We start from the raw sequence: 21,699 nt of genomic DNA on the forward strand, positions 1-21,699 counted from the left end.
AATTCATTCTCATTGTTGTATGTATATAACTGATATGGACCAAATGATAACCCATAATCCTTTGGATCTGCCTGAAGGTTTTGATCCATGAGATTGGTTATTTTCTTGGTTGCCTAATGGATTATGGTTAAGAAAAATATTATTGATTATAATTGCATGTATTGTGGTTTTATTATGGTAACTCTGATAGGTAGAATGTAAGCCAAGCCTCCTAAAGAGGGGCGGCAGCTGTAGGGATAATAAAACCACTGTGTCCCAGCCTTGCTTGACATGAAAGGCACCTATTTCCTATCAAAATGAGGAAGTGCCAGATGCTGTTATTACCATAGCCCTTAACCCAGCTACCTTATTACAGGTAGGAGAAGGAGAACAAGGGAGCCGCCCACTCAGCCTTACCTGTGCTTGTAACAAAACCCACAATGCAGTCTGTTACCTGCTGTTTAGGTGGCCAAGTAGTCCAGTACAAATTTTTGTATATACCAGAGTGTCCCATTCCTCTCTTGGGCCAAGACTTGTTAACAAAATTACAAGCCCAGATTTCCTTCCAACCAATGGGGGAAGTAATGATAACAATTGGACCAGCAGGAGAGTTTTCTTTAGAAATGCCCCTGAGAGACAATTGGCGCTTGATGATGGTAAAAGAAGAGGAGGGAATCCTCCCTGTTAGCCTGCTTCATGATGTTGACCCTGGACTATGGGCAGAGGATAAAAACCAATGCCCCATCCCACGACAGGCAGCTGAAGGAGTGGGTGCATTTGAAGCGATTGATTCAACATGGAATCTTGAAACAATGCCAATCACAGTGAAACACCCCACTGTTGCCAGTGAAGAAGGACGATGGTAGGTACTGCATATAGGCCCCAAAGTTCTGGAAAAAAAGAAAGGATGAAAAGGACTTTGAAAAACCACTGACCCAAGAAACAGGGTCTAATTGGGTGTTCATGTTGCCCTTGGCTTTGCTTAGAGTCTGTAGCCTCCCATTGAAACGTATTCACTTGTCACCCTTTTGAAGTGATGTTTGGGAGACCGGTTCCTTATGTGTGCATGCTTTCACCTATCCCTGCTCAAGATGTGGAATTGAACAATTATGTACAGTCTCTCTCTCGAGATTCTCTCTCTCAACCCAGGCCCGAACTCCTTGCGTGACCAGTTTGAGCCAAGTGACGAGGTGTGGATAAGACTGGTCCCAGGCACCACTGCAACCGTGCTGGAAGGGCCCATCTGCTCTCCACACCCACAGCTGTGAAGATCGCTGGCACCACCCCTTGGGTCCACCACATTCAAGGAGGAAAGCTGCTTCAGATTGGACTGTGTCTCAGCATCCTGAGGATCCCCTCCAGTGACGACTGCCTTGCTGATATCACTCCAGAGGCTGATATCTCTACGCACGGTGAAGAATTGGATGGGAGGGGCGCCCGCAGGCAGCGCCCCCAACGTAGACATTTGTTCTCCAGCCAATTTAGAGGCACCACCAGAACTTTTGATATTGGTACCAGAACTCACTCCAGATGATGTGGAACCACGTTACACCCTTGATGAACAGCAGTGGACCAGCCAAAAAGGAGCAACGCTCCAGGAAGGACCAGACAGCCATGTTTTTGTGCCCCAACATCTGGCCAGCACAATTGTAAAGAATTACCACGAGTCCACCCATTTGGGAGGCCCAGCTGCTAAAGCACACCTTGGGAGAATATTCTATATCCCAATATGTGCCCTGTGCGCCAACCAAGAGACTGAGAGCTATCACCCTGTGAACTTCTATATGGCAGGCCAACCCCTTTCGTCCGAGGCATCCTCGCCAGTTTGGGGCAGATGGGAGATCACATCACCCAAGAACAAGTGCAATCCCTGTGTTTGTTGTGTGTGTTTGCTTTCTTTCCAGGTATTCCCTCGAGCGTACACCTGCAGTCCCGCGGCAGTCTCGCTGAGCCGGTTCACCAGTTCCTCTGAGTGACAGCGTCTGGCGACCCCCTCATCCCCAACTGCAGTGAAAGTAATCGAGGTGATCCCCTGGGTACATCACACGCATCTGAAGAAAGGTGTCTGGACTTGCAAAAGAAATCCTGCTGACCCTCTGAAGTTGATCATCACCTTGTGTCTGACGCTACCAGGAGAAAAAGCGTTAGGCCACGGACAACGACTAATCATCACAAGGACAGTTACAAAGACTTTCTCTTTTCTCTCTTATATTCTTTATTGACTTGCTCTATGTCTTATTGCCCTGACCCTACCGAACCATACCGCCCTTATTGGCCTGCTGGCCTCTGCTACGACTGGTTCGTCTTGCCGGTAGTAAGAGATGGCGTGCTCCTTGGCTATTGGAAACTGGGGTTTGATGAGATTACCGTATTGAGACACCCCACTACCCCGTTGTGGCTCCTCTCCCACACCACTGACCAGCACGCGTGGACAGTACTCTTACGGGAAGCTGCAGAGACGATCGAAAATCTATCTAGTTCTGTACCGCTCTTGCTGTTGTGGGAGGGTAGTCAACTGTTATCCGGAAGGTAGAGCACTGTACCAACCTCAGTTGATAGAACAGGTCCTACTCTTAACCCAGGTGATAGAGGAGACAGAACCTATCTTAATGCAAGTATTGCAGGGGTGGGAGCCTTAGCCAGGTGTGCATTGAAATTACTAAACAAGTGCCAGTAAGAATTGCCACCCCAGGATTTCAGCTTCCATATGTTCTGGTCACTAGGGAGGCAGCACGAGAGTTCAATCCACCCAACAGGGCTAGTAGAAAAATTGACCCACATAGTGGGAGCATCAGCTCACCGGTGGGCTCTCATCCTTGAGGCTCAACAGGTAGTCGGGTACAAATATCAGTGGGCTCTTCAACAATGAGCACACCCCTGAATATTGGTGGGAGGAACCATGAAGATATTCGGTTTGGTGGGTAGGAGTGATATGTACCGCCCTTGTCATATGGATGCTCTCGTATTTCTGTTGGCATGAACGGTATCGTATTTGTGGGAAGAATAGGCCCAATAATGCTTCTATTGCTTCTTTGCTTTTGTATTCCCTGCTTGATGCAATGCTTGCAGAATATGATGAGAAAGATGATGTCTCGCATGATGGGACCTCGCGTGATTGCTGTAATGAGAGAATATAGACCCCTACCCCAGAACGAATCTAAGTAATAGATTGTTCATAAGAAGAGGATGGAGTGAAGGGTTAATCTTCATATTAACTACACGTTTCTGCACCAAAAGTAAAGGGAGATGGGAAAGGTTTCTCTCAATATTTTCTGTGCTTTGTATTCCGTACCTAAGAAATCTTACTTCTGCAACTTCTGCAAATTTTGGCCAGACAGTTAGCACGCCGCCAGTGACTGTGCTAAATTTGGCTGGCAGGGCAAAAGTCCATTTCCTGCCTAACCAGCTATTTGAAACTGCTGATGTTAGCTACAGGTCAGAAGGTCGCTTCCTGCCTAGCCAGAAACTGCTGTTAACTAGAAAACCACTAGCAAGATGTTTCCTGCTTTACTTCTGCTTAATGCAAGAATAGGAAGAGATACGAAGGAAATGCTTAACTAGCAAAAGAGACACGTGTATGAAGGAGAGGGGAGGGAGTGCTTGGTTAGCAGAAAGACAGGAATGTCTAGCAGGCAATATTTTGTGTTTAGCAAGCAATATTTGCTAGCCAATTGGGGAAGTCTGCGGGTATAAGAAAGTGTGCTGAAGTGACTTGCTTTACAGCCAGTGTATTTTCAGGAACTATCCAGCTGGTTGTCTCTGAGTACAGACCTTGTCTCTGTGCACAGATTTTCAATAAACTCTTTTCTCCAAAGAAGATTTTTGCTTTCCTGGTACTTTTGTTCCCTCCGAGGTCCAGGGGATGGCGTGGCTAATGGATCCCTAGGTAAATAAGGCTTCAGCCTGGGAAATGTATTCAGACTATTTTCTGTAAAGCACAGACATTCCCTAAGGGCAGGGAAGATGGTGGAATGTCGTGGAGCCAGTATTGTAGCTTTGGCAATCCAACATATCATTGCATGTGACTTTTGGAAAACAGAAATACAGAGCACTGTCTCCAAGGAGAATTAATCATATAAGCAGATTCTGTGTCCATACTAGGTTCATAGACAGACAGCTATTCTGTTATATAGCTATGCTGTACAAATCATTATTATAAACACAACATGCCACCAGTACACCAACTGAACATCTATACAGTCAAACCTCGGCTCCCGGACACCTCCATTTTGGAACATTTTGGCTCCCGAACACTGAAAACCCGGAAGTAAGTGTTCTGGTTTTCGAACTTTTTCGGAAGCCGAACGTCCAACGCAGCTTCCACTTGAGTGCAGAAAGCTCCTGCAACCAATCAGAAGCTGCGCCTTGGTTGTCAAACATTTCAGAAGCCTAACAGGCTTCTGGAACGGATTATGTTCAACAACTGAGGTTTGACTGTAATACACATCTGTAAGAACATGCATGATGAAAATTATCAGCAAAGGCAAAAACATACTATGGCAAATGGAATTTCCCCCTACAACCTAATGGTGCTCCTCAGTTATGATGATTGTCCAGCATTATTACGTTATCACCCGTGAAATGTACTGTATTTTTCCGTGTATAAGATGCCCCCATGTATAAGACGCTCCCTATTTTTGGGTACTCCAAATTAAGAAAACACCCCTCAGCACTACCCGTGTATAAGACAAGCCCCAATTTTAAATCTTATTTTTGTTTGTTCGTTAAAAAACCCCGTGTCTTATACACGGAAAAATACAGTATATTCAGCTGGTGGTATTCAATCCTATAAACATACAACTGGCTGTCAACATAGGTAAGGTGTCCTTTTGGCTTCTGGAAGGGGATTTTTAAAAAAAGCCTCTCCAAATCAACCAAATGTGTGTCCAAAGCTTCCTAAACAAAACAGCACTCCAGACTCCACCTTGCCATTTTAATTTTCTTGCAGTAATTAAACCTGCAGAAGCAATAAAGGACAAAGATTTAAAATTCTAGAGCTCCAAGCTTTGGGGGAAATCTTGAGATTAAGTTCGGCATTTTGCCTCTAGGTCCAGCCAACACTCTGGAATCTGTGGCAAATGACCCTGGAGGCATGGCTTCTCAAATGACCACCAGGGAGTTTTTATGATGGCCAGAGAAGCATGGAAGGGGAAGGGGAGGCAGTGCGAACTGAGAACAGCTGCAGCAGGAATAAGCAAACCACCAACAGAAGGCACAGTCAAATATTTACACTACCCTTCCCCAACCAGTGCCCTCCAGATGTTGTTGGATTACAACTCCCATCTTCCCTCATCATTGGCCATGCTAGCTGGGGCTGGTGGAAGTTGCTATTCAAAACATCTGGTTGGGGAAGGCTGATACCGTACCTCAGGGGAAAACAGCACTATGCCACTGAACAGCCCTGAGACCCCCGGAACTGCCCTAAGACCATTGGGACTAGGGAGGTATATAAATTCAAATAACAACAACTTCTATGGTAAAAAAGCAAAGCACTGCAATTAGGAGAACCACTTATCTCAAGAAGGCTGTGTGTACATACCATATTTTTCGCCCTATAGGATGCACTTTTCCCCCTCCAAAAATGAAGGGGAAATGTGTGTGCGTCCTACGGGGCGAATGCAGGCTTTCGCTGAAGCCTGGAGAGCGAGAGGGGTCGGTGCGCACCAACCCCTCTCGCTCTCCAGGCTTCAGGAAGCTCTCCGCAAGCTGTGGGAGCCCAGCGGGGAGTCGCACCGGGCTCCCACGGCTTGCAGAGAGCTGCCTGCATCCCGAAGCCTAGGGTATGCCCCCGGGCTTCGGGCAGATATCCGCAAGCCTGGGGAGTCCGGTGCGACTTCCCGCCGAGCTCCCTAGGCTTGCGGATAGCAGCCTGTTCTGGGGGCTGGGGTCGGGGGAAGCTCGGGCTTCCCCCGCGCCTGGGGGGGGGGAATAAATATTTTTTCTTTATTTCCCTCCCCCAAAACTAGGTGCACCCTATGGGCCGGTGCGCCCTATGGGGCGAAAAATACGGTATATATACATGTGTACACATACACACACAGCCTCAGCTAATGGTCTCTGACACCCACAGTTCCCACCGCACCCTAGCCTTGTAGCTACACATTTGATGCTCTGCCCTCGTCACATGGGGACAGAGTGTCATAAGGAGCAAATCTGAATGACACTCTCATTACACCGCCCTCGTTTTAGCAGGAACCGGGTGGAGGAGGCAACCCAATTAGATCTCCAGCTCACCATCCTATAAACTTCCTTATGCAATCGCAGTGGCTAGAAACAGCAAGGTGCAGAGCAGAGAGAAGCCTGGGCAAGGCTCCAAGACGATGACAAGCAGCTGTGCATGAATAGCTTTTGGCCATGTACACACAGCTGGGAATCTTAGAAGGAGCTCTTCTCTGACCAGTCAGGGGTGACGTACGCCGTATTGCAGCCCTGCTCCAACAATATGCCTCAGGGAATGAAGCTGCCAAATGAGTAGGTCAACGACGGAACAGCAAAGAGGTAACACCAAAGCCCTTAAGTCTCATTATCATAGTAGCATAACAGCATTACCCATTGCAAAAGTATGCACCACACACAAGCCAACACTGTTCCTGCACACAATGCCGCCATACAATTGCCAGGTGTTTTTCAGGTTTCCACACCTAAGTCAGAAAACCATTGGATAGTTCACTCTTGCCAAGGCTACATCCCGCTGTCTGGGGCTCCCCTTGCAGTAAGTGGGGACTCTGATAAACTTGAGCTCTGGCCTTCAACTTCCAGCAATGATTGAACCTCTCCGCCTCGGCTACACTTTACTAACACCAGAGGCTCGTTCTCCTTGCTTTAAGTTGGCAACAGCTAGGAGGCAGGGCAGGGAGTCACCCTTCAAGAATGAGCCCCCAGCTGACAGCTTCAATACTCTTTCCACTGATGAAGTGGGAAAGGAAGAGGTTAAAAAAAAAAAGGTTGAAACTTTAGGCTTGGGAAGTTACTGTTATTCAGTCAGTCTGAAATACACAGGTACGCTGGAAGCTACCTTACAGCGAGTCAGTTCATCTACAGCAGGGATGGGGAACCTGTGGAGCTCCAGATGTTGTTAGACTCAAACTCCACCTCAGACATATGTAAGAATGAATTACAGTGGTACCTCGGGTTATGAACTTAATTCATTCCGGAAGTCCGTTCTTAACCCAAAGCGTTCTTAACCCGAGGCGTGCATTCCCTACATAGGCCTCCTGTGGCCACAGAAGAGGAATTGCATTCGTATCCGGGGGCAAAGTTTGCAGCCTGGGACACCTACTTCTGGGTTTGTGGAGTTCATAACCCGAGGTACCACTGTACTTCAGTGGCATTTTGGAGGGAAGTCCTGGGGATTGCCACACAGACCTTTGAGCAATGTGGTAAGCCCAAGTCACTAAACTGTGTTTCGAAACAAATAACAGTGAATAACATGGTGGGTGGTGGTGTTTCTCTGACCTCCTGACAGCTGCTACTTGTCAGGAAGGGGAGGGGAGGAGGGGCAAGGCAGTGGGGAGGTCAGCGTAGTGCAAATGCATGAAAGAATGGAAGGTGAGGTTTTCTTCACACAACTTTCGAGAGTGAAAATCAAACCACCTTATCACCAAGTCAGACCACTGGTCCTGGTCAATCTTGCTCAGTAGTGTTGTCTCTGACTATCAGTGGCTCTCCAAGGTTCCAGGCAGGAGTTTTTCCCAGCCCTACCAGAAGACACCAGCATAGGACCTTCTGCGTGCAACATGCGTCCTCTTCCACTAAGCCAAGTTTCCTAAACTTGGGTCTCCTGTTGTTTTGGCACCACAATTCCCACCATCTCTGACCACTGGTCCTGCTAGCTAGGGATGAGGGCAGTTGTAGTCCAAAAACAGCTGGAGACCGAAGTGTGGGAAACCCTGCACTAAGCTACAGCTCCTCCCCTCACGAAAATTCAGCACAGTGCTACCTCAAGCACGGCACTATTCAGCAGTCAGTTCACCTGGCCAGCTACAACTCATCAGGTGAGGTATATTCTTCTATGAGTGAAGTATCTTGAACATGCAAATGCCACTAGGTGCAGTTATAAACAGGAAGGTGTGAACTGCAGGGGGAGAACTTTGAGGCTCCACAGCAGGATAGCTGGAGGCTAAACAGACTGCCATGGCCAACGATGAGAAAAATACCTACTAATTAATATTTGGGCACCTGGAGGCAACTGGTAGACCAGGACTGTGTTCTTTGGCAGAGGACTGACTAGCAAGGACAGCAGAAGACAGGAGCAGTAGGGTTGACCCATGGGTTGCACAACAGGGAAACCCACTTTCTCATGTGGGGATAGGGGGAAATAAGTGACAGGAACTGTTCTCAGTAACATTTTCACGGTGACCTGGAGCCCACTGCAACAAGATCACGGTCCTGTATCTCAGGATCCTAGCTTTGTACAAGCTGAACAGACAAAGCTGCAAGACAACATGTAGTAGTAAAATCTGTGTAATCCAACACTACAAAAGCTACAGCACAGGCGAGTTACAGTACCAAAAATAAATCTTTGTCTATTTATTTAGCAATGGCAATTTTGTACTTTGTTAGCACCCATCTGTGAACATCTGTCCATGAACAATCTAGCTTTCTGTACAAAATACTTGTGTGTGAGAGTTCCTCCAACCCATCCTCCCTCCCTTCGTCTCCATCCGTCTCTGTCTCTCTCTCTCTTGCACACAGCTCCATCTATGTGTAAGATGCATTTCCCAAAAGCACCATATGGGGGCTGTGCCTGTGTGCCAAATAGCTGAACTATACATCAGCCAGCTAAGAGAAAATATTCTGTTTCAGAGATTGCTACTGAAGTTGTGTACAACTTCCAAGCTGACATGGGAAAGGATTTCTGCTCCAGGAGGAATCCAGTAAGCAATGTGCAAACAGCTGGGATGGCAAGAAATCAAGGTAGAAACTACACCTGGTGCCATCAAGATTTTGTTGGTCTCCAACACCCATCAGCCCTAGCCAGCATGACCAGTGGTCATGGATGGTGGGAAGTGTAGTCCGACAACATCTGGAAGGCACCAGACGGGTTCTCCCTGCTACTTAGCTACCCTGTGTACCTTAGCTATGCTACTTAGCAACCCTGTGTATTCTCCTCTTTCTCTCTACCACAGTAATATGCAACAGAACAACACCTCATAAGCTGAAGGTTCAACTATGTAAGTGATCATGTCATGTTGAACATTCTTGTTTCCCACCATGTTGCCAGGGGGAAAGGAGGCAGTGCTGCTCCACTGGGTGGTTCCTCCTAAGAATGTTACTCTTGGATGCATTTATCAGCTACACTTCCGAAAGTCTAGAGCAAAGTGTTCTGGGGCTCAACTGCATGTGAAAATTCTTCTGAGCAAGAAAGCCTGTATCTTCTAATCTCACGTTCAGAAGCTGGTTGTGGGTACTCAGCGTGCAGGAAGGACATGTTGTACATGCCCCAAAAAACTACTACACAAATGATCCTGATTCAACCCTGACTTTGAAAATAAGCTTCAGCTCTGTTCTGAGGCATATGTTCCCTTGAGTATATTGAAAGCTTTGTATAATATACATTTAGTCACCGATACATTCATCTCCCTTGGGAATAGCCATGCTTTTGCTTGAAATGAACTCAGAAAAAGAATTCTAGCTTTTGTCCTGAACTTCAGGATAACATCTTACAAGGATTTGTGATGGCTGAATATAAATTTGCTATGATATTTTCACATGCGGTTGTTAAAGCAGCTTAATTCTTAGAAGCAGTCTAGCAGAGATCACAGATTATTATTTTTTAGACAGGGTGGTTGAGAATCACATATGCCACCTTAAAAACCATGCTCTATTTGCTTCTGTAGCCCACAAAAAAAGTTTTTGTGTAAGCCTGCCCAAACGTAACCTTCCTCTTCAAGATGCATACCAAATATCAGTGCAGAAGTATGACTATTCAAAAGGCTCCTTTCTTAATATAAAATTCAATAGCTCTAACTAAAGAAGAAGTATGGCCATTCCACAGAATTTGCAAACCATTTGATATATTTAGATTCATACTATATATATATATATATATATATATATATATATATATGCAGGTTTTGGTGTCTTCGGGTGTCTTCCCGTGTAAGAGTCGGGGTGTCTGTGCGACGTTTCGACGAGGTCTCACTCGTCATCTTCAGGCTGGTGCTTTCGGCTTCTTGTTACTGGAACAGAGCAGAATCTGGTGTTTGAGTTTCTATAAATACTGTTGAGGGGTGTGGTGTATTGCTAAAGCTTTCGTGTCTTGACCTCTTGAGCTTGTGAAGAGTTTTTCTGAGAAGATGGCTGTGCTGCATTTAGTTGTGCTCTGGCTTGGCTTCGTGTATAGGGGCGAGCTGTGGTTTTGTGCCTTGTGCCAGCCAGATCTGTGTAGGGATTGCAGGGGGGTGCAGCATCCGGAGGTGCCACTATAGTTTGGCTACTGGATGGAGTCTGTAATATGTCTGTGGAGAGGGTCTGGGTTTGGGTCTGGTGTGGTTGATTGGTGACGGCGTTCTGTGTGCCTCTGGTTCTGGTGTCGGTTTTTGTGGGGAGGGCTAATTTCCAGATGTCTGGCAGGCGGGACGTGTCGTCACGCTTGTTCATGTTGTGAGGGTGTTTCTCTATCTCGATGGCTTCCATGATTATTCTCTTGTGGTGATGTTCCATGTTAAAGAGCAATTTGGAATCTGCAAAATTAATTTCGTGTCCTGTTTCTTTCATGTGTTGGAAGAGAGAGGAAGTTTTTTCTTCTTTTTTGACGGCATTCTTGTGTTCTGCGATACGTGCATTTATTCGTCTGTTTGTTTGTCCAATGTACGTGGCTGGGCAGACTTTGCAGGGTATTTCATAGACCCCTTGGTTTAGCAACTAATCTACACTTAATGACCCACCCAGTGGTATTCAGAATATCCCTCATGAAATCACCCAAGATATCCCTCAAGTAATTAAGGAACAAAAGAAGAAAAGGCACACTAATCTAGGAACTTCCTCTCTGCCCAGAACGTTGGAGGCTATACACCACACCCCTCAACAGTATTTATAGGAACTCAAACACCAGACTCTGCTCTGTTCCAGTAACAAGAAGCCGAAAGCACCAGCCTGAAGATGACGAGTGAGACCTCGTCGAAACGTCGCACAGACACCCCGACTCTTACACGGGAAGACACCCGAAGACACCAAAACCTGCATTCCTGTACCCGTGAAAATCTACGAAAGCAAATATCTCACCTCTACGGGGAGAAAACCTTCCAGCTGACAAGAACCTACGAGAAACTAGAAATCCGAAGAGCCACCATCTTATGTGATCTCCTGTTCCTACGCAACTGCCGAGACAACAACTTAACTCCCACATGCTTCCAACTTAAATTCCACTCTAAAACCCCAGCTACCGAAAGGATCCTGAAACGAACTGAACTATCCCTAATCAGAAACGAAATACATAAGAAAAGATACCTACTAAACCAAACCAACAAAGATCTGCTCACTCTTCACCTCAAACTATGTAACAAAATCCACCCTGCACTCTGGGACAAATGCAAACAACTAGCCGTCTGGAGAGCTGAAACTGAGACCTCACATAAGACAGACAGACACACCAACAAACTCTACAAACTAGAGAAACGCCAGAAGCCCAGCCACCCTCCACAACAACCCATGAAACAAACAGTACATAACATATCAGACAGGATCCTCACCCCAACTGAAACCAAAGTACTCTCCAAAGGTTTCAACTTTGCAGTCGCCCCGAGACGCATCCCCACGGAAAACATCATATGCGGAGTCGAAGCTAGCCTGACCAAAATCGACCCAGATGAAGCCAATAAAATCAGACTTGAAGTCACCAACATCCTCTGCTCCAGCAAACCACCCAGAAGCAATTTACACAAAGAAGAACAGAAAGCACTCACCAACCTGAGGAAAGACAACAACATAATCATTCTCCCAGCAGACAAAGGCAACGCCACTGTTGTGATGAACACATCGGACTACCAAGCAAAACTATCAAATCTACTCCAAGACCCTACCTACCAACCTATAAAAACAGATCCCACCACCTATCTGGAAAAAACCACCAAATCCAAAATAAAAGCCTCTCCTATCAGTGAAGAAATCCAGCTAAGAATCATCCCCAGAGAAAAATCATCCAGATGCCCCAAACTCTACGGTCTCCCCAAGATACACAAAGAAGGAACACCACTCAGACCAATAGTCAGCTCCATAGGCTCACCTCTACAAAATCTCGCTAAATTTCTCGCTAAGCAACTTCAGCCCTATGCAGAATCCATCGCTTCACACGTTACTAACTCCTTCCAGTTCATAGAAACAATAAAGAAACAATACCTACATCCCGATGACCTACTTGTGAGCTTCGATGTTGTATCTCTCTTCACTCAAGTGCCCATTAATGAAGCCTTGACAGCCATTCAAAACAAATACAACCCCCCCAAATACATCCTGGACCTGACCAACCACTGCCTAACCAACACGTACTTCATCCACAATGGACAAAGATACAAACAGATAGAAGGAGCACCTATGGGATCACCCCTCTCACGGGTCATCGCAAATTTGTACATGGAACACTTTGAAACCAATGCTTTAGACAAGTCAGAACACAAACCCAAACTTTGGCTCAGATATGTTGACGACACCTTTGTAATTTGGCCACACGGGAAAGAAAAACTAGATAGCTTCCTCACACATCTCAACAGCCTACACCCCAAAATACAATTCACTATGGAAATAGAAGACAACAACCAACTCCCCTTTCTTGACGTCCTAATCTACAAAAAACCTGATGGCTCCCTAGGACACACTATCTACCGAAAAAAACACACACCAACCGCTACTTACATGCACAATCACACCACCACCCTGCACAAATAAACTCCGTAGCCAAGACTCTCATCTCCAGAACCAAACGCCTGGCTGACAAAGACCACTTGACAACTGAGTTACAGAATCTCTCAAATGTGTTAATCGCCAATGGATACCAGAAAAACAGGGTTACGAAGCTAATCCAAAAAGAAACACCCCCCAAAAACCAAGACACAGAAGAAAACAATGGCATGGCCCTCCTTCCTTATATCAAGGGCACTACAGACAAAATCAGCAAAATCCTCCATAAACACAATATCAAAACAGCCTTCTGCACCAACCAAAAAATAGCCAATATCCTCAGAAACCCAAAAGACAAAATCCAGCTGGAAAACCAAGGGGTCTATGAAATACCCTGCAAAGTCTGCCCAGCCACGTACATTGGACAAACAAACAGACGAATAAATGCACGTATCGCAGAACACAAGAATGCCGTCAAAAAAGAAGAAAAAACTTCCTCTCTCTTCCAACACATGAAAGAAACAGGACACGAAATTAATTTTGCAGATTCCAAATTGCTCTTTAACATGGAACATCACCACAAGAGAATAATCATGGAAGCCATCGAGATAGAGAAACACCCTCACAACATGAACAAGCGTGACGACACGTCCCGCCTGCCAGACATCTGGAAATTAGCCCTCCCCACAAAAACCGACACCAGAACCAGAGGCACACAGAACGCCGTCACCAATCAACCACACCAGACCCAAACCCAGACCCTCTCCACAGACATATTACAGACTCCATCCAGTAGCCAAACTATAGTGGCACCTCCGGATGCTGCACCCCCCTGCAATCCCTACACAGATCTGGCTGGCACAAGGCACAAAACCACAGCTCGCCCCTATACACGAAGCCAAGCCAGAGCACAACTAAATGCAGCACAGCCATCTTCTCAGAAAAACTCTTCACAAGCTCAAGAGGTCAAGACACGAAAGCTTTAGCAACTAATCTACACTTAATGACCCACCCAGTGGTATTCAGAATATCCCTCATGAAATCACCCAAGATATCCCTCAAGTAATTAAGGAACAAAAGAAGAAAAGGCACACTAATCTAGGAACTTCCTCTCTGCCCAGAACGTTGGAGGCTATACACCACACCCCTCAACAGTATTTATAGGAACTCAAACACCAGACTCTGCTCTGTTCCAGTAACAAGAAGCCGAAAGCACCAGCCTGAAGATGACGAGTGAGACCTCGTCGAAACGTCGCACAGACACCCCGACTCTTACACGGGAAGACACCCGAAGACACCAAAACCTGCATATATATATATATATATATACACACATACACACACACACACACACCAACAGGTGCTGCCTACAGTAATTTGATACAGACAATGAATTCACACAAGCAGAGATGAATACAGTGAGTTTGGAAGGAAGGATGAACTGTGATGTGGCACCCCAGTGCCCAAAACCACATGCACTTTTGTTTTGTGAAGATCTACTATACTGTAGATCTACTGTACATGCAATTCCTGTGTTACTTGCCTGAAGTGGGCTCTTGTGCAGGTTACTGCATGTAAATATCCAGCAGTGTGCTTAGTTTTCATGCTCACAGTGAAACACTGCAGGGGATATGTTATGTGGTGTTGGTACACTTACGTACTTATTATTATGACTACTTTAACATTTATATTCTGCCCTGCTACTATTCCTATACAGATAAGGTCTATGGAATCGTGGCGGCTAGCTGTACATGGGCAGCCATAACAGTTGCAGAAAAACATACAAGCTGGTACTTCTTCACTGTTCCCAGTCAAAAAGTTATACTAGGAGCCCAAGAAGATCTTTTGCTTTATCATCAGCTTCTTGTTAATAAATACACCCGCCCCAACATTAGGTTGTGTTTTTCCCAAAATGGAAAAAAAGAAAAGAAATCCACTCTCACACACACACACTCTCAGGATTTCTCCCTTACCTTCATTTAGCAAGACCTCGCGGTTTCGTTTTCTTTTTTCAAATGCCAGGGCTTACCCTCTCTGGGCTTGGCTGGCTGCATTGTAACCATTTAATGGATGAAGCGTTAAGCACTCATTAAAGCTGCTCTGGGAGATGCCTTCTTCTTCTATGTGCGAGCCTTTTTAGCGATTAAGAAAATTAGCTATATCCTGCCCCTTCAGACATTCTGGTTTCTTTCAGCCAAACCACTAAGAGTTACATAACGACCAATCTTGGAACTCCATCAAGTTCCCCATGCCCTTCCCAGACTCGCTCAGCGTCAAAGGGAAGCTCAAGAGGATGGAGGTGACCAAAGATATAATTATGGCCAAGCTTCAAAATGGAAGGGTGTAAAACATTTATATCTGCAAATATCAACATTTATCAGTGCACCTGGCTCCTCTCCAAATAATGTCATCTTACCATAGGTGATTTTGCCAAGTCCTTTGTAGAAATTAAGTCCCAAGCTGGAGCTGGTCACGAACTTGTTCTCCCTCTGCGAGATGAAGTGGGGAAATTACCCACTGCCTGTTCTGCTTTGTGTGTGAGTAATGAGCCAGTGTCCAGTGTCAAAACTCAGAGGAAGGGCAAGAACTGCAAGGGGCCTGTGTGTGTGTGTGTGTGTGTGTGTGTGTGTAACACTTCAGCACTTCCCTTCTCTCAATTTTGTTCTTTGGAAATCAAAAGGACCCATTCTAGAGGCTTTCCAGATGTGAAGCTTCTGGAAAGTCGTTTCCTTTGCCAGCTTTCAAATGTCTGTGTAGGTGATGGGGGAGCACAAAGCGAGGGTCTGTACCACTGACCAACAGCTCCTCATGCACAGACAGGACAAACAAGGACCGCTTTGTCAAGCTTCCCTTGGTTCAGTTCTCGCCTCTCTAGCCTTCCGTGTCCCCTATTTCTGTCTCTCTGGGGAACTTTTCCCTTGAACTTACATCAAGCCAACCCTTTGTACACAGCTTGACCCGGCTTGCGTTCAGGGCTACAAAGTGAAACATAAACTCACATGACCAAATGGGCACTGTGAGGACGTGGGATCTGGCATATAGAGGACAAGCTGTACTTATTCGTTTGGAACTAAAGAGTGGGGGGGGGGTCCATGAACACTTCTTTCCCCGTCTGCACCCCCAGCACCCTATAAACAAATGCTTCATTTTCTCAGGGCAAGACTGAGAACAAGAATGTTTGCACCACAGCTTTCCCTCCAGCATCTCAACAGAGAGAGTACCTTTCCACATTCACTCTGAATTGACTTTGTGATGCCACTACATAGGCAGCTCTGGTTGGCTGTGTGCATGGTGCAGAGGCACTGGCAGTGTATTACAATCACAGGAATGTGAGGAGGCCACTAGCAGGGGAAAGTGACACAAGAACTGCTGCAGAGAGTGGAGGTGAAAACCAGAGGACATGTTCAATGTAGGGGAGGATGCAAGGGACTGTTTCAGCCCTGACAAATGCCCCAATTCCATGTGAATATGTTTTGAGAATATTTGACACAGGATTGGTTTCTGTAGCTCTGGTCAGTGCTTGGATGGGTGATGGCCTGGGAACCATATAAGCGCTGCCTTGGATTGTCCAGGTGGGATATGAATCTAAGAAAAAATGAATAGCCTGACTACTGCCGTCCATACATTTGCAACCTCCTCGTTAGACCACTATAATGCTCTGTATGTGGGCTTTCCCCTGTGCTCAGTTCGGAAGCTGCAGCTAGTATAGAACACATCAGCCAGGGTGCTCAGTGGTGACCCGAGGGATGCTCACCCATGCCTTATGTTTAAAGAACTGCATTAGCTGTTTGTCAGTGACCCAGCAATGTTCATGGTTTTTATTGCTGGTATATAAAGCCCTAAACAATTTGGGACCAGGATACCCAGGATGCCTTCCCCATTACACTCTGGTCTGAGCCTTTAGATCTTCCAGGGAAAAGCTTGATGTGAGGATTGTCTCTCACACAAGTGAAGTCTGGACTGGACTTTCAATGGTATAAACCATATATAGCTTGGCTTCTGTGAACCTCAGTGCCTGCCCACCTTCTTTTATACAGTGGTACCTCTCGATACAAATGGGATCCGTTCTGGAGCCCCGTTCGTATCTAGAAGCAAATATAACTAGCGACGGCACGTCTGCGCATGCGCGTGACATCAAAATCGACATCCAGAAAGGAGTCATTCTGAATTGTAATTTTAATGATTAACATTAAGGAGATCTAATTATGTTGGTCTAATAGATGAGAATCCCTGCGGCGGGGTGAGCTCCCGTCGTTCGGTCCCAGCTCCTGCCCACCTAGCAGTTCGAAAGCACTCTTTAGTGCAAGTAGATAAATAGGGACCGCTTTATAGCGGGAAGGTTAAACGGCATTTCCGTGTGCTGCACTGGTGCTGGCTCGCCAGCTGCAGCTTCATCACGCTAGCCATGTGACCCGGAAGTGTCTTCAGACGGCGCCGGCTCACGGCCTCTACAGCGAGATGAGCCTAGAGTCGGACACGACTGGCCCGTACGGGCAGGGGTACCTTTACCTTTAATAGATGAGAATTATATTGGCCCAGAGTTTTTAAACACTGAATTCTAGCTCTTCCTAGCAAAGCTAACATTTTAGTGAGGCTCATGGACACACCCAAACACACACACACACACTCATTAAAGTATAATACATCTTTCCACACAGCCACTGTTTGGCTGAGCTAAACTGTGAACGTGGTCCATCTGTGAACCTATGGAGATGCCTAGGGTGGCACAAGCTGACACCGCAGATTTATGCTGCCTGCGGAAACATAAGACAGCAGCACATGACTTCCTGACCCATCCTGAAAAGAATGCATGTCCATGGCGAAAGTTCAAGCCTTACTCAACAGAGAAAACCACTTCTCGTTTACAAACTGCAGGAAACCCCCCCAAAAAGAGGGATCCTGATGAGGAAACATCTGCGCACTTGACACAGTTATTCGTGCAAAGGGGGTACAGTTTGCACTATTCACTAGCAAGTCCAGATCCTGAAACTTTGCTAGAACCCAAACAAATCTAGAAGTACAGAACGACAGTCCTCCTGTGACAATTTCTCCTAAGGAAGAACTTTCCTGTAGAAAAGACCTTTTCACTCCTTGTGCATTTAATATGTAAAACTAAAGGGTTTATGTGCTACGTCAAAAAACGTGAAGTGCAAATGCAAAAAAAGGTGTTTGGAATGTGCATGCACACACACGTGAACACACATAAATGCATGTGTGTGTACACACACACACACACACAGAGAGAGAGAGAGACAAATACATTAATCAGAAAGATCAGGTAAGATGGCAGCTCCCCACTGAGTGTCCATGGCAGACTTAGTGCTGGGTCTACATAACTTGTGAAAATGATCCTAACAGGTGGAGGGACACTCACTCACCGCAGAAGAAAGAGGAAGTGCATCACCAAAGAAAGGAGACCTAAGAGGGCACATCTTTTCATATGCTTATGGTCTGCAAATAAACTTACTGTCTGCAAATAAAAACATCCTGAAGGTCCCAGGCCACAAAGAGGTTAGGCTGGCCTCAACTAGAGCTAGGGCTTTATCGGCTGCGGCTCCAATCTGGTGGAACGCTCTGTCACAAGAGACTAGGGCCCTGCGGGACCTGATATCTTTCCGCAGGGCCTGCAAGACAGAGCTGTTCTACCAGGCCTTTGGTCAGGGCGCAGCCTGACTCCCTCCTCTGGCAATCTGCACATAATTTTTGTTTAATGGTTGCCATCTATTTGATTTTAATTAATTCTTATAGTGAAATGTTTTTAGAATGTTGGATTATATGATTGTTGTTAGCCGCCCTGAGCCCGGCTTTGGCTGAGGAGGGCGGGATATAAATAAAATTTATTATTATTATTATTATTATTATTATTATTATTATTAGCTATTTTTTGTGTGCATGCTGCAAATTTAGAACTAATTACTAAGACTGAGGGGAAGGACTGAGCCTGGCCTCAGTTGCCTATGCTCTGGAGACCTCCCTCTTAGACTACATGGGGCTGACCTTGAAGTTGCAAAAGGCGGCTGCTAGGTTGGAAAGCAGGACAACCTGGCTGGATAAGGTGTCACCGGTCCTGACAGCTTTGCACTGGCTGCCAGTGAGCCCGGCTCAATGTGTTAGTGCTAGTGGCACAACACCTTAAACGGCTTGAGTCCATAGCCCCTGAAGTATGTCAAGGATCAACCATCCCAGGCCCTACAATCAGCACAGAAGCCACTTTCAGGAGACATTTTAATAAATTGATATTTACCCAGGCACTGGACTGCTAATAGATACTAACCACGGCAACCTTGAAATTAGCTAACTGTGAAGGTGATTGCTTTTAAATGTTTTTAGATTAAAACATTTCAAAACAGATATGCTTATTTTATTTTAAATTGCACAAATTTTAAAATTTCAATATTTTGATGTCTCCTGGGCTCCTCTGGGAGGAAGGAAGGGGCACATGTTTAATAAATAAATAAATAAATAAAATGATTGCAGGTAACTTCTGATGGTTGGCTACCTCTGGTGCAGACAGATCTCTGGCTGGTACAGTCGTACCTTGTTTTGAGGCCAGGATCCGTTCCGGAGCCCCAGCCCCTAGCTGAAAAGGATGCAGGGCAAAGCGCCGCATCTGTGTGTGGAGCGGTTTGCACTTATGCGCACGTGAGAAGCACGATTTAGCGCTTATGTGCATGTCTGTACTTCTGAGTTTGCTGCGGACGTTCACTGGAATGGACACTAGACAAGGTGGACGTTCGCGGAGGTATTACTGTATATACAATAACAGAAGCACAATAAAAGCAAAATATGAGTCATTGTAACAGGCACCTTTTTTTCTTTGTTTAAGAAAAGAAAACAGTGTTACAAAAAAGGCCACAGACAAATGTAACACCTTTCAAAATCGTGCATGGTTGTGTTAGCTGCAATTTACCAGCAAAACAATGACTGCAAACCTTGAGTATATTTTTTATTACATATAACTTGTTACTGTCTTCCAGAGAATTCTAGCATGATAAAGCTGGTTCTATTTAACTCCCTCTCTTTGGCACGGTTCAATGTAGCTGACACAGGCTGCGCTGCTAAGAGATGTTGAAAAATGGAAACAGGTCAAACAGCTGCACTAAATGACCTAGTTCCTTTGCAGCCTATAATTCCAAGTGCTTGAATGGGCTAAGCAGAACCACAGGACAGAGAGGGAGCATGTGCTCTGTATGTAGAAGATCCAAACTTCAGTTCCCAGCATCCCCCTTGAATAAAGGGCCTCAGGGACCAGGACTGCAAAAGAAAGACCTTTTGCACTTGGAGAGCTGCTGCCAGCATAGTCTTGGAGAACCTGTGGCCCCTCCGGAAACTGTTAGACTCCCATCATATCCCACTGGCTATGCTGGTTGCGGCTGATGAGAGTCTGAAATGTCTAGGAGGAAGCAGGTTTCCTATCCCTGAAGCACATACATCCAGAATTATTTGATTCCATATAAAATAGCATACTGGTCAGGTCAGGAGAAAAGATAAACACTTGGAAATTATACAACAATATCGTGAAAAGTGTGTTCATGCAACATGAATGCCCAAACCATGGGCAGTCCTGTTACAGTGGTACCTCAGGTTAAGTATTTAATTCGTTCCGGAGGTCGGTTCTTAATCTGAAACTGTTCTTAACCTGAAGCACCACTTTAGCTAATGGGGCCGCCTGCTGCCGCCGCCGGAGCACAATTTCTCTTCTCATCCTGAAGCAAAGTTCTTAACCCGAGGTACTATTTCTGGGTTAGCAGAGTCTGTAACCTGAAGTGTAAGTAACCCGAGGTACCACTGTATGTACCATGCAGTTTACGATTGTGGCAATGACCAGCTCTCCCCCCCCCCCAAGTCAATCACCCTTAAATGTTCATGTTGCTGAAATTTTGGTTCTTCCTTGCATCTTTACAGAACATTTGGTTTCCATGGCATCAGATATACCGTGTGAGATTGGGCTTATATTTAGAAACTGGAACAGGGATCATGTGAGCACCCAAATAGATATGCTCGTGTTGTTATAGCAACCAACAACTTCTATCTACAATTACTCAAATCAAGATTCTTTTCAGTTGGTAGAAGAATTCACAGTTGAACAAAATGACCCTGTTAGGAATCTCAGCTCCAGAGAGCGGACCCAACCTGGGATGAATATTGCTTGTTTTGCCAATGTTGAAGACGAGCAACAGAAACAGAAGCCTGGCATTGCTGTAGTGTTTATGACTGGGTGGCATTCAGCAGCTGAACAGTTGGAGAGAACCCAAGAGGCGCAAACATGATGGCGCAGCTTAGCCCCTGATGACCCTTTCAAGAGTCACTTGCCCAAATGAATGAGAGATGTACCAAGCCCAGACTGCACATACCACTCTCGCCACAAACACACTCTATGGCGTTAGCAGGACACCTCTAAAGGGCTTTGTTGTCCTCTTGAGCTCTGGAGAATAGGCTCATTGTTGGTTGATTTTCAGCAGTTCTTGGACGGTCAGCGTCACAAGGCAGAGAGACAAGGGCAGCTGCAAAGTGAGAGCTCCAAAACTTGTGTCACACGCTCAGGGAGTCCACAGCATCACCCAACAGGGGGCACATCCAGGCTTCATAAGTTGATGAACTTAACCCGGGTCTGGAGACCTGCAGTTAGATGCACATGGCTTTCTATATGGTCCTCTTCAGTAACTGAATGGACGCTAAACTAAGCCTGCATTTATAACAAACACACTTGATCGCAAGCCCAAATGCCAGAGCTTTCAAAGGCCCTACAAGTCCCTGGAGACCAACGGGGCTTTGTTCCACTTCAAGTTTTCTTTACCTGCAGCCTCTCCTCAGGACTTTTCCATATTTTCATTTCTTTGAGTGCTAACTTTTCGTTTCTTGCCAGTGCTGGTGCAAAACATC

The 21,699-nt window shown here is 45.8% G+C and overlaps 1 protein-coding gene across 6 annotated transcripts in view; it reads right to left on the reverse strand.

The window, feature by feature from the left end:
• GAS7 (growth arrest specific 7) overlaps positions 1 to 21,699 on the reverse strand; it is a 151,123-nt gene that overhangs the window by 78,562 nt on the left and 50,862 nt on the right. The window contains exon 1 of one of the 6 annotated variants that reach the window (XM_082204153.1): positions 15,233 to 15,344. The exons of 4 other annotated variants lie outside the window; for them this stretch is intronic. In XM_082204153.1, coding sequence (XP_082060279.1) covers positions 15,233 to 15,235 — 3 coding nt within the window. In that variant the 5' untranslated portion in view covers positions 15,236 to 15,344. Of the gene's footprint in view, positions 1 to 14,789; positions 14,811 to 15,232; positions 15,345 to 21,699 lie in introns of those variants that run through there. One more of the 6 variants, XM_082204152.1, reaches the window with a different exon arrangement.

This window comes from Podarcis vaucheri (genome assembly GCF_965113315.1).
Source record: "Podarcis vaucheri genome assembly, chromosome: 2".
Classification (NCBI taxonomy): Eukaryota; Metazoa; Chordata; class Lepidosauria; order Squamata; family Lacertidae; genus Podarcis; species Podarcis vaucheri.